General features: G+C 41.1%; 1 protein-coding gene across 1 annotated transcript; it reads right to left on the reverse strand.

The window, feature by feature from the left end:
- Positions 1-206: 206 nt before the first annotated feature.
- Positions 207-5,232, reverse strand: LOC117470587 (extracellular calcium-sensing receptor-like). The gene is made up of 8 exons (XM_034115403.1): positions 5,189-5,232; positions 4,433-4,727; positions 4,056-4,345; positions 3,516-3,811; positions 1,951-2,156; positions 1,621-1,842; positions 1,185-1,308; positions 207-1,108 (listed from the first exon to the last, which is right to left on the reverse strand). The coding sequence occupies exons 1-8, from the start codon at positions 5,215-5,217 to the stop codon at positions 207-209; spliced, it is 2,364 nt and encodes a 787-aa protein (XP_033971294.1). The 5' UTR covers positions 5,218-5,232.
- Between the last annotated feature and the right edge of the window lie 7,968 nt (positions 5,233-13,200).

The raw sequence follows: 13,200 nt of genomic DNA on the forward strand, positions 1-13,200 counted from the left end.
TGACTTTATTTATTCACTTTATTTTATTTTTTCAGTAACTGATCAAAATGTATTGTAAAATAGGGTATTATTATTAAATTCACAAAATTACATTACAATTAGTAAAATATTGAGCATAAAAGAAACTCCAATATGAATATTTAAATCAACAAGGAAAGCATATTTGAATGTGCACAGTATAGGCATTATAAAGCCATCTATATTTTTTACAAACCCCTACTCATTAAATGTTTCTTGGTGTTTTTCTCTGGCTTAAATAAAATAATAACAAATTTTGGAGCGAATATACACGTAATTAGTCCAAAACTGGAGGCCAGAATGGCAAATATCTCCACAGCCACAGTATATTTCCCAGGAGAGCTGACATATGCTGGGATAAATGTGATCCAGACTGCACAGAATATCAACATGCTGAATGTGATAAGCTTGGCTTCATTAAAGCTATTAGGTAATTTCCGAGCTAGGACAGCTAACACAAAGCAAAAGACAGCCAGTAAGCCTATATACCCAAGTACAGCCCAGAAGCCCAAAGCTGATCCTAATGCGCACTCCAGGATGATTCTCTCCTTGTATGTCGTGAGGTTTTTCATTGGAAAGGGGGGACTAAGAACTAACCAAATAGTACATATCAAAACTTGAATAAACGTGAAAGACACTACAGTCAATCTTTGCTGTGAAGGCCCAAACCATTTCATCAAATTACTACCTGGTAGTGTAGCTCTGAAGGCCGTCAGAACTACTATAGTTTTTCCAAGAACGCAAGACATGCAGAGGACGAATGTGATCCCAAACGCTGTGTGGCGCAGCATGCAGGACCATTCCGAGGGTGCTCCAATGAACGTTAATGAACATAAGAAACATAGAGTCAAGGAGAAGAGCAGCAAGAAGCTCAGCTCAGCGTTGTTGGCCCTGACAATTGGTGAGCTCCTGTGACGATAGAACACAGCCGCTGTTATAATGGTGAGACAGGCACCACCGATTGAAAAAGCAGCTAAGACGATTCCAAGGGGCTCGTTGAAGGAAAGAAACTCTACAGGTTTGGGAAGACACGTATCTCTCTCTGCATTAGGCCAGAATTCCTTGGGGCAAGGGAAACAATCAAAGGAATCTGAAAAAAAGAAAAGAGCTTTAAGCAGTTGGAATTTATATTTTATGTTGTAAACATACATTAGAAAAACAAATACCTGTAGCATTGCTAATCTCTCCCTCGGGACATGGTGTACAGTCATAACAGCAGATGGGTTTTCCTTTCTGAAGCACTTTACGAGTTCCTGAAGGACAGCTGTCAGTGCACACTGACACAGGCACCTGTCACATATATACAAATTAACTCACATGTAGACAAGTGTGCTCTGAAGCTAAAATTATAAAAGGATAGATTCATGTTTTTTTCTTCACAATGTTTTTCTTTGTGTCTTTTACATTTCTGTTTGGTTAAAAAAAAAAAAAAAGTAAGTAAACATGTATTTTAAACAATAAAACGTAAATGTCATGTTAAAAATACTCTCTCATTATTCGTAACATTGGAATTTTAATGAGGTACCGAGGTATGAGACATCATACCCTTTGAGATGATATGAAAATGTAGCATGTTAAAATAATTGCTTTGGGGCTCCTCACCTGTGTGCCACCCTCCACCCAGGTGAGGTTCCTGTTGATAAGGAACTCCTGGCCCACCGGCAGTGATGAATCGTATTGCCCCACAGTCACCAACTCAATGCTGCCACTCTCATTTCTTTGCCAGTTTACCAGCTCATATGTGGCCACAGGATCCCCGTTGGCATCAAATGACACATCATAACCATTTTGGGAAAAATTAACTTTTTTCAACTGATTAAGAACCTAGGGATGAAGTAAAGGAAGACAGTGAAGGGGATAAAATAAATAATTTAAAAGTAAAATGAGCATTCATTTGATAACATAGACGTGCACATCATTATTTTTACTGACCTCTTTGGCCTCTAGCTTAGTGAACTTATCACACTGTGTAGTAGAATCAGTTTTCTGACACACTGCGTTATGAATGGCATGCGCTATTGCATAGACAGCCTTGTACACCATGTTAGTGATTCGAAGTTGAGATGTGTCAGTGTATGTGCTTTGGAGCGTCTTTATATCTTCAGTTCCATCACACACACTCCTGTCCGTGGCTTCACCTAAAAACACAGAGACAGAGGGAGGTGTTTTTAGCCATGACAATTACATTCATTCATTCTTATGTGTGTATTGTGTTATTTAACCTGCCAAACAAGCATTGCAGGATTTACATCACATTTCAAATCACTGTTATGTCTATCTGTTTTTTACGTTATTAGTTGATTTTAGCAGCTCATATTTACACAAATCAGTCATCAGACAAATACTTATTGCATAAGGAAACATTTGTATTCCTTTTATTTAATACTGACTTGCCCTGTTATAATGATGCATGATGGACACTAGAACCAGCAGTACAGGATAATCAGAGACCCTTATCACACTAGAAATAAACTTTCTGCCCTCTGCTGTCTGGTAGACGGTAACACACTAACAGGCCTACACAGCTTGATTCAACACGCAATAAGACTGCTGAACTCTTGAAGTCAGGACTTTGATACTGTCCCTCTACATTTAAATACTTGTACTTTAACTCACCTACATTATGTATGTACACATACCGTATGTAAGTCGCTTTGGATAAAAGCGTCTAACAAGTAACATGTAATGTAATGTAATGAGGGGGCGTGTGGCGCAGTGGGGATCCTTATGGGAATCAGATGGTCACAGGTTCAAACCCCACTGCAGTCAGCATGTCGTTGTGTCCCTGGGCAAGACACTTCACCCCAAATTGCTCCTGTGGGGATTGCCCACAGTATTGAGTATGTAAGTCGCTTTGGATAAAAGCGTCTAACAAGTAACATGTAATATAATGTAATACCGTGTATATATTACTTCTCATAAAGCATACATTTACTACATTCCTTTTTAAAGTTCATCTTCTTTATTTTACAATGACTGTAACATGTCAACAAATATATTCCACAATTTATATATATATTTTTTAGATATATTTTAACTCTGCACTATTTGTTTTGGATAAACATATTCTGGAGCGTGATTTTTTTATTTTTCAGCATTTATTTTATGACCATTTTTGAAGGGAGACTTTCCCTAAATTGTTGTGCATTGAGGAATAAATAGCTTTCATCTAAACAAATAAACAGTCTGGAATCAATGCATAATAGCCTATGTAGAATAATGTACATGTATGTTATTTACAATATATTAGACAGCATTGTTAATAAACATGACCTGAACATCACATTGTGAGATCATTCACCGAGATGCACCTTATGTCCGCCTCATGTATTTCATTACAAATATTAGATTTTCCTTTCAGTCAAAATCTGGGGTTTGGTCTTTAACAGGCTGATAAATTCAGGGAGCTTCACTTAGACAGAAAATGTAAAAAACTAACACAATCAAGACACTACCGTGAGTATCATGTATGTTTAAAATTGGCACAACTTTCTCACTTTTTACCGGCCTGCAGTTGAATGCTTCCTCCCAGAACATGGTAAGCAATGGGGAGTCAGCCACTTTAGAGGGAGAGAGATCCAGCAAGAAGTCCCTCAGACCTGGGATGACAGATTTTTCAATGCCAAATCCGATGGCTCCAGCAAGGAAGCTGAACCTCAGCATGTCTGGGTCGGTTACCCAGGCCTCACTACCTATCCACTGGCGAGGTGGGGAAGGCTTGCGTGACAGCTCCTCCAGCAAAATCTTCATATCTCCAGTGGGAATAAATGCCACAACAACCTTAGCCGTTGACCTGGAGGGACGTTCAATGACATATACAAATAATAGTTATAATATAAGACTAATATTGTCTTTTATAACAATATTATCATAAGTATGAAGAAAAACAAAACATAAGAGATGATAAACAGATATATTGGCACATTTCCTGTTGTAATAAAAACATGTTCCATCACTTAAAGAATTTGTTTTGTTTTTTCTGTGCAGAAGGTCAGTGTCAGCACAGGGAACTAAAGGAGGATCAGTGATATAGAAACCTGCGGATAACGTCAGCTACTCTCTGGATCCGGCTACGTGGGTGGGTCCGAGAGATAGACTCAGAGTATTCCACACAGATCCCCTCTTTACGTGCTGCATGCAGGAAAGATGCCATGCCATTGTTGCCATAGTCAGAATCCGACCGGACAGCACCTATCCAAGTCCAGCCAAAGTGTTTTACCAGCTTGGCCAGCGCGTCAGCCTGGAATTTATCACTCGGGATTGTTCTGAAGAAACTCGGGTACTGCTGCTTATCAGACAGGCATGCACACGTGGCAAAGTGGCTCACCTAAAGAAAACAACAGTTATTTAACGGGACAGAGGCAAAACAAGTAATGGACTCAAACACAGTTTGCAATAAATTCTTAATATTTACTTGAGGTATGTTGAAGGGCCCGATGATGCGCGACATACTGATGGTAGACGTGGATGCAGACGCACCAACAACGGCCATCACCATACCAGACTTTGAGCATTTGTCGCCGGTGTTAAACACCGGGTCTAGTCCGCCTGAAAGCTGAAATGCAACATGCACCGCCACGGACACCGAGTCACATGAGTCATAGATCTCATAACCAAGCTTGATCCCCGGAAGCAGCTCCGTGCTGTTGTTAATCTGCTCGATGGCGAAGACCATTGCACGTGAGAAGCGCAGTCCACGGGGGTGGATGCTGCACCAAGACATCGGTGTTAATGTTAAAACTTTAAGATTTTAAGATAATACTTGATAGACTACAAGATGACTGAAATTCAAAGAGATAGTCTGGATAATAACTAATAGCATCTCTGTAGGCTTTATGGGAATTTCATCTGTCAAAAACCCAAACACATGATTAGATATATATCCAATATTCACAATAACTTTGCTGAATTTATTCAATGGTCCAATAAATCATAAGTTTCACATTTCTCCATTCAACAAATGGTTAAGTATGTATACATCAGTTAAACTATTGCCTTAAATGAAATAGAAAAAATGTATCCACTATATGTAAAAAACAAAAATATTTATAAATGATTATTATTTTTAGAGTTTTTACATACAACACAGTACAATGCAACACACATTCACAATATACACATCAATATACTGTATATGCCCACATTCTAGCCACAATCTCCCTGTACTAACCTCCCTGCGCAGCTTAGTGGCTCGGGCATGGTGGTGTAGTTATGCTTTACTGTGTGCATGTAATAGTGAAAGGAGAAAACACCCCCAATGACATAGTCACCGTCCATAGAGAATGCAGGTTGACGAGTTGTACCTTGTAGCTTACATGTCACAGATGAAGCATTAGTGCTAAGCACAGCAGCAGTCCTATCCCCTGTAAGCCCAGCCGCTTGTTTCACACCATCCCCAAAACTATTCAGAACAAGAACTGACTTCAGCTCACACAAACCTATAGACAGTATCAGACCAATAAGAGACATCTCCATCATCAACTGTCTCCAAGTGGGCAAACTGTACTGTGTGTTCTCACTGGTTTATAACGTTTTTCAGACGCTTCCCTCCTTCTACCATACGTCACTTTGCTATTAGAGAGAGAGCATGCCCAGCGCTGACAAGATGTATTAATTTTATTTTATATTTTACATGTAACTTTTCTTCAAATAATCATCATTGAGAAAGTCATGCTGTTTGGATGGATGCCCAAATACCCTAATCTAAAGCCATCACAGCAGAACTTCCCCTGAAAAGCCAGACATGTCCTTAAATGGCCAATATGGAGCTGCTGTGACGCAAGTCAAATTTCAGACTTGATCTGTCAAATAAAGTAATATCGTATTGTATCGTATCGTAATATACTGTACATGTTTTATGTTTTTCTAGGATCAGTATATGATTTTCAGAAAAGGAGGTGGGTGGATGATTAGAAATAATCTTGTTTTGGGGGTTATTTGCTCATTGTTCCCCATCTTTTTAAGCTTTATGGTTTTTTGTTTTTTTAAAGCAAACATTTTGGCTGAGATTCCTCGTCATCAGAGGATCTGTTCCTTTTCATCTTCTTGCTGTGCGAGAGTACCGCGGCTACATTCTTCAGGTTTGAACATTTGATCTGAGGGATTTCTCTGCATGCAGCTGGCCGTGTGCAGCTTCGCGACTGACAGTCGGAGCTACAGGTTGTTAACGCGTCCTCCAGGAGCTGTGGCCGGCTGTGCGCTGTGCAGAGCCTCGACGGACAGGTTTGTGTCAACTTGTTGTTGGTGATGGTTGTGTCCCCGCACCCTCTCCCAGCTAAGTTGTCCTGATTGCTGTCTTGTTTATTGTTTGGCTTTGACTTTCTGGTGACGACAGTGTTCCCGCTTCCTCTCCCATAAAGTTGCCCTTATTATGCTCTTTTGAAAGTTCTGCTTGTGGCGTTGTGCTCGAGCTATCATTAGCATTTTGAGTTCCCAGCTTTAGCTGCGTCTCTCGTTCAATTGGGTATGGAAAGCCCAGGGTGCCACATTTTGCCCATTTTTTGTTTAGATGCAGAGAGCAAGGGAATGCTCCTGTTTTGTGACAAAATTAACATGGGATCCCTCCGGCCATGTGACGTACTTCGTCTCACTGGAATATTAACGGTCAGATTGAATACAAAATCGACCCCATTTCTCCGGCCAATGACGGGAGAGTTTTGAAAGTGACAAAACACTGTTCTATACATTTAAAAACACTTAAACAATTAAACAATGTTTACCCAGGATTCAGGCACCTTCCCTGGCTTGTAAAGTGCGGTGATGTGCCCTGGAGGTATCAGACTATTTGAACCTGTTAAGCCCTGAGCCTGTTTTTCAGGACTCAGGCTCGAAAATGACATTCCCAGAACAAATGACCATATCTTCCCTTCTAAAAGGGTTAAATTAATAATCTTTTTTCTCAAAGTAATGATAAACATGTGAGTTGAATATAGAAAAGTCATAATCAATATAGATGTTTTTTATTTTAAAGAAAATTCAGATTTTACATAGTAAAAAACTGTAAATTATAGTGTAAGACTACCCTTGGATGATGGTAAGGTAGACTAAAAGCTTTAGGAATCCAAAGTACAACATATAATAAGTACCCTGTATCAAGATTGATGCAAAACAAGTGACATTTGACCTTTTTAGAGAGATTTAGCAACAAAAAAAACACTTCTGTCGTCATTTGGGTGGATTTTCCATATCTCTGGCCCCCCTTGCTCGATTTTGATGGTTGACACCTCTTTCTGACTGTTAGAGCCAATATAATCGAAGGGGGAGTCCCCCACACACACTCATTGTGAAAAAAAAAGGTGGGGGCTTTGCGCATGTAATTTTGCATTAGAGTGAAGCTACAGTCTAGCTCTGACATCTAGAAACGGAATAGCATGGATTATCAATCTCATTGCCCATGGATTATCAGAAATCATTTCAAAGGGACACAGACACATTGGATTTAACCTATGGATTAACTTCAGCAGCGTTTTTATCGTTTTAATGCCACTTTGGAGATACTACAGAGCCAAGGTAACCTTGTTAGCATTTTTACCTACCTAGCGTCAAATGTTTTGATGTCTGTTTTTGCTTATAACGTCGCGATTTTGTATAATTCAGTGATAATGAGGGTACCCATCGATTCTGTGTCACCTCACGATGTGAATCGATGTCATGGATGTGAAGAAAAGATAAATAATAAGGTTTTGTGAGTGATTTTCGGTGCAGTAATCTGTTAGCATTTTTCGCTCGTTGCTAATTCAGAGGCTCAGTGTTAGCATTGTGGGTTTTCTTTTGAAAAAAAAAAAAAAATGATCAGTTAGATGAGTTTCTTCCTGTTACATGGATATAAAACATTCATAGTTTATTAAATGAACATGCCCTCAGACACTGTTTCCTGCAAGACGTTGTGGCAGTGCCCAGGTACCGGGGTCTCTCGGGCTTAACAGGTTAAACTAGGGCTGTGCAATTAATCGTATTTTAATCGCAATTACGATTTTGGCCTGCCACAATTACGAAAACAACATAATCGAAAAAAACGATTATTTTGCTTTGCTGGGTTGTGACAGTGCACTATTTATCATATTTATATATGTTTAGTAGCTTGTTGAAGTGCGCTCCAAAATATTTGTTGATCTTGTTTATTGGTATTTATTATTTTGATATTATTTATTTAAAGGTGGGGTAGGTAAGTTTGAGTAACCGGCTCGAGATACACTTTTTGTTATATTCCATGGAATGCTCTTAACATCCCGATAGCAATGGATATCTTAAGTGCTTTGACAAAAAATCCATAAAAAAATGTCATCTGTGGAAGCCGTAGTACTGTAAAAAGCACGACCAATCATTTTAGCCGGCCCGGCTAAAATAACTGGATGGCCTACCTGCCTGTCAGCCTTCCATCTGTGCACAAACTTATCTCGTGCCCTCATTGGTCATGTGCGCGTTCGTGTGTGTTGGAGGAGGGGCTCTGTAAGGAAGTGGCAGATTTTCTCCGGTTGTGTATTTTCAAATTCTACGCACTCGAGCTGGTTTCTCCGAAATTACCTACCCCACCTTTAAATGTAGATATAAATGTATCATTTATTTAATTAATTTTTGTATTGGTTTTTCAGTTGAATTATACGCTCAGGGAAATCAACAGTTAAAAAGATACTGTTCAAATTATTATTTGTATTTAAAAGTTCAATAAATGGATGTTTTCAAAGTCAATGAATAATCGTATTTAATAATCGTGATATCAATTATTGACCAAAATAATCGTGATTATGATTTTTGCCATAATCGCACAGCCCTAGGTTAAACAACTTTTCCCCGCCTTTCAAACACTTATTCCTGGGTTTTAGCCAGTCATTTTGCACGATATCATTTAACATTGACCCTCTCCTGAAAATGTATATATTCTGTGCATTTCCAGGAGAGGTTCAATATTAAATGATATCGTGCAAAATGACAGGCTGAAACTCTCTTCCAGACGTTTTAAAACACTTTTCCCCGCCTTTCAAACACTTATTCCTGCCTTAAAAAGTCAGGTGTTGCACAGCCTGCTCTCTGGGTACACTCTGCTTCTATTTACACCACTTTCCCCCGCCTTTCAAACACTTTTCCTGGGTTGAAAAGTCAGGTGCTGCAGCCTGGTTCTCTCCCAGTACTGGGTACTAGTTAATGCCACTTTCCCCACCATATTTAAACCAGATGAACTGGTAGTTCTCCGGGGTGCTGGAGAGTCATTTTCAGGCTCATCTCCACACTTTTTCCCCTAAAATGATTTTAAATCATTATTTTTGCATTTAAATGCATTTATTTTATCATTAATATGGTTCCCTGAAACAATGCACATACTCCGGAGCTCATTGGGGTCCTGCATATGCTTTAATCAGGCGTTTTAACACTTTTTTTCAATGAAAATGATTTTTAATCACTATCATGGGGCTATATAAATCCAATTCCGGGTCATTTGGAGCACAATTGTACCTTTTACTATTTAAATGTATTTGTATTGTATATTTTTGGGCTAGAAAAGTGACATTTCTTGGTGATTTTGTCAGTTTATGGAGCTTAGCCCACAAATCCTGGACGTTCCAGGCCGAATTTGGAAAGAAGAAAAAAGTGAAGAAAACGGTTAATTATATCTTAAAATAATCAAAAATGAAGTTTTAAAAAATTGTCGAAAAAATGACTAAGTGCCGAGGGATAAGGGAATGCTCTGGTTTTTGGACAAAATTAACATGGGATCACTCCCGTCACCGGACGTACTTCGTCTCACTGGAATAGTAACGGTCATAGTGAATATAAAATCGTCCCCATGTATCCGGCCAATGACGGGAGAGTTTTGAAAGAGACAAAACACTGTTCCATACATTTAAAAACACTTAAACAATTAAACAATGTTTACCTGCCAACAAGCAGCAGTGTGCTGTCATTTCAAACATGTTACCCCACTGTTTAACACAGTTTTACCTGTGTTTTGAAGACTCTTTCCTGGGTCAATGTGTCCTCTTTCTCCCCCCCTGGGTGTGTGTGAGACAAGTGAAGTGAGTCAGCCTGCCAACAAGCAGCAGTGTGCTGTCATTTCAAACATGTTACCCCACTGTTTAACACAGTTTTACCTGTGTTTTGAAGACTCTTTCCTGGGTCAATGTGTCCTCTTTCTCCCCCCCTGGGTGTGTGTGAGACAAGTCAAGTGAGTCAGCCTGCCAACAAGCAGCAGTGTGCTGTCATTTCAAACATGTTACCCCACTGTTTAACACAGTTTTACCTGTGTTTTGAAGACTCTTTCCTGGGTCAATGTGTCCTCTTTCTCCCCCCCCTGGGTGTGTGTGAGACAAGTGAAGTGAGTCAGCCTGCCAACCAGCAGCAGTGTGCTGTCATTTCAAACATGTTACCCCACTGTTTAACACAGTTTTACCTGTGTTTTGAAGACTCTTTCCTGGGTCAATGTGTCCTCTTTCTCCCCCCCAGGGTGTGTGTGAGACAAGTGAAGTGAGTCAGCCTGCCAACCAGCAGCAGTGTGCTGTCATTTCAAACATGTTACCCCACTGTTTAACACACTTTTACCTGTGTTTTGAAGACTCTTTCCTGGGTCAACGTGTGCTCACCAGGGGCACGAGAATACCCTCCACAGAAGGGGTCGTGGTTCCGTGAAGAAGGCCGAATTTGGGTGCTCATAGGCAGCCTGCTGCAGAGTCATTTTCAGGCTCCTCTCCACAATTGTCCCCCTAAAATGATTTAAAATCATTATTTTTGCATTTAAATGCATTTATTCTATCATTTATATGGTTCCCCAACACAATGCACATAGTCTGGAGCTCACTGGGGTCCTGCATATAATTTAATCAGGCGTTTTAACACTTTTTCCCATGAAAATGATTTTTAATCACTATCATGGGGCTATGAAAATAAAATTCCGGGTAATGTAGAGCACAAGTGCACCTTTTACTATTTAAATGTATTTGTATTATATATATTTGGGCTAGAAAGGTGACCTCTCTGGGTGATTTAGTCAGTTTATGGAGCTTAGCCCACAAATCCTGGATGATCCAGACCGAATTTGGGTGCTCATAGGCGGCCTGCCAGGCGCCCCCACCCGTGGAAAGCAAAAAAAATTGAAGAAAACGCTTAATTATAACTTAAAATAATCAAAAATGAAGTTTTGAAAAATTGTCAAAAAAATGACAGAGTGCCAACGGGAGAAGGGGGCCAGACTATTGGCGCTTCGGGCCGATTTTTCCCCTTCTCCGATGGTTGGTACAACGGAGAAGGGGAAAAAGTCCCTGGGCTTCATTTCCACTTCTCTGTCAAAAAGATTCATCCATACTTTTCAAACTACCGTCTGCACGAAATCGGAAACCCAGTTTTTGGGTGCACTCAGAAAAATAACGGCTGTTGCAAATCATGGAAGAATGTATCCGCTTACCAAGCACTTTGAGTGGGCCTCATTTTGTGGCGCAAGGACGCCCCAGCCTGGTTCTCTCAATACTTAAAGTTTGACATGGAGGAATGCGAGGGCACTTTGCAGGTGACTCTACCCGATTATGAGACACTATTTTGGGGCGTATTTTTTACATTTCTCTGGTTCTCCAAATAGTTTAAGTTCGACATTTTGAGCCATGGAGGAATGCGAGGGCACTTTGCAGGTGACTCTACCCGATTTTGAGGCACTATTTTGGGGCGTATTTTTTACATTTCTCTGGTTCTCCAAATAGTTTAAGTTCGACATTTTGAGCCATGGAGGAATGCGAGGGCACTTTGCAGGTGACTCTACCCGATTTTGAGGCACTATTTTGGGGTATAATTTTTACATTTTGACCCCTTTGCCCGGTTATCACCAAAGTTGAGTTGGATGATTTCGACCATGGAGGAATGTCAGGGGAGTCCGCGGGGGACTCCTGCGGGGTCATGAGGCACTATTTTGGGGTACAATTTTTCCCATTTTCCCCCCTTTTGCCTGGTTCTTTTTCTTTTTATTTTTTTTCCTGTTTTGGCCCGTTTGACCCGGTTCCTTCTGCCGGGGGCACTGCCCGGTCCCGGGTGCCCCCCCCAGGGCTCGCGTACAGCCGTTTCACACCCCCCACATTGACGGATTTTGACCCCTTTGCCCGGTTCTCACCAAAGTTGAGTGTGATGATTGCTGAGTCATGATGCACTATTTTGGGGTACATTTCCCCCATTATCAACACGGACTAGAGATGTCTCGGAGATGGCTCGGAGCCCACACCCTGGTTCTATGTAACCCTGGAGGAATGTCACATGAGTCGACAGGGGACTGCTGCTGGCTAATGAAGGACTATTTTGGGGTACATTTCCCCCATTATCAACACGGACTAGAGATGTCTCGGAGATGGCTTGGAGCCCACACCCTGGTTCTATGTAACCCTGGAGGAATGTCACATGAGTCGACAGGGGACTGCTGCTGGCTAATGAAGGACTATTTTGGGGTACATTTCCCCCATTATCAACACGGACTAGAGATGTCTCGGAGATGGCTCGGAGCCCACACCCTGGTTCTATGTAACCCTGGAGGAATGTCACATGAGTCGACAGGGGACTGCTGCTGGCTAATGAAGGACTATTTTGGGGTACATTTCCCCCATTATCAACACGGACTAGAGATGTCTCGGAGATGGCTTGGAGCCCACACCCTGGTTCTATGTAACCCTGGAGGAATGTCACATGAGTCGACAGGGGACTGCTGGCTGGCTAATGAAGGACTATTTTGGGGTACATTTCCCCCATTATCAACACGGACTAGAGATGTCTCGGAGATGGCTTGGAGCCCACACCCTGGTTCTATGTAACCCTGGAGGAATGTCACATGAGTCGACAGGGGACTGCTGCTGGCTAATGAAGGACTATTTTGGGGGTACATTTCCCCCATTATCAACACGGACTAGAGATGTCTCGGAGATGGCTCGGAGCCCAAACCCTGGTTCTATGTAACCCTGGAGGAATGTCACATGAGTCGACAGGGGACTGCTGCTGGCTAATGAAGGACTATTTTGGGGTACTTTTTTTCATTTTCACCCAAATTTCCCTGGATGAAATATTTTTTAGTTTTTTTAGTTTTTAGCCCAGTTTTGGCCACAGCGTTGCCTGGAGGATAGGACCGAGATATGACAGACTCTCTGGCCGCCTCACAAGTCACTATTGTCGGACACTTTCTTTGCTTTACCCCCGGTTCTATCACTCTTTCTCCTCCTTTGACCA

Source organism: Trematomus bernacchii, unplaced genomic scaffold (assembly GCF_902827165.1).
Source record: "Trematomus bernacchii unplaced genomic scaffold, fTreBer1.1, whole genome shotgun sequence".
Taxonomy (NCBI): Eukaryota; Metazoa; Chordata; class Actinopteri; order Perciformes; family Nototheniidae; genus Trematomus; species Trematomus bernacchii.

What these genes read in the sequence shown, in the direction of transcription:
- LOC117470587 (XM_034115403.1), bottom strand. Translation starts at nt 5,217, where the DNA reads ATGCCCGAGCCACTAAGCTGCGCAGGGAG. An exon ending in GGCCCTTCAACATACCTCAA is followed by an intron (nt 4,346 to 4,432) that starts GTAAATATTAAG and finishes TGTTTTCTTTAG; the next exon opens with GTGAGCCACTTTGCCACGTG. An exon ending in GTAGCTGACGTTATCCGCAG is followed by an intron (nt 3,812 to 4,055) that starts GTTTCTATATCA and finishes ACGTCCCTCCAG; the next exon opens with GTCAACGGCTAAGGTTGTTG.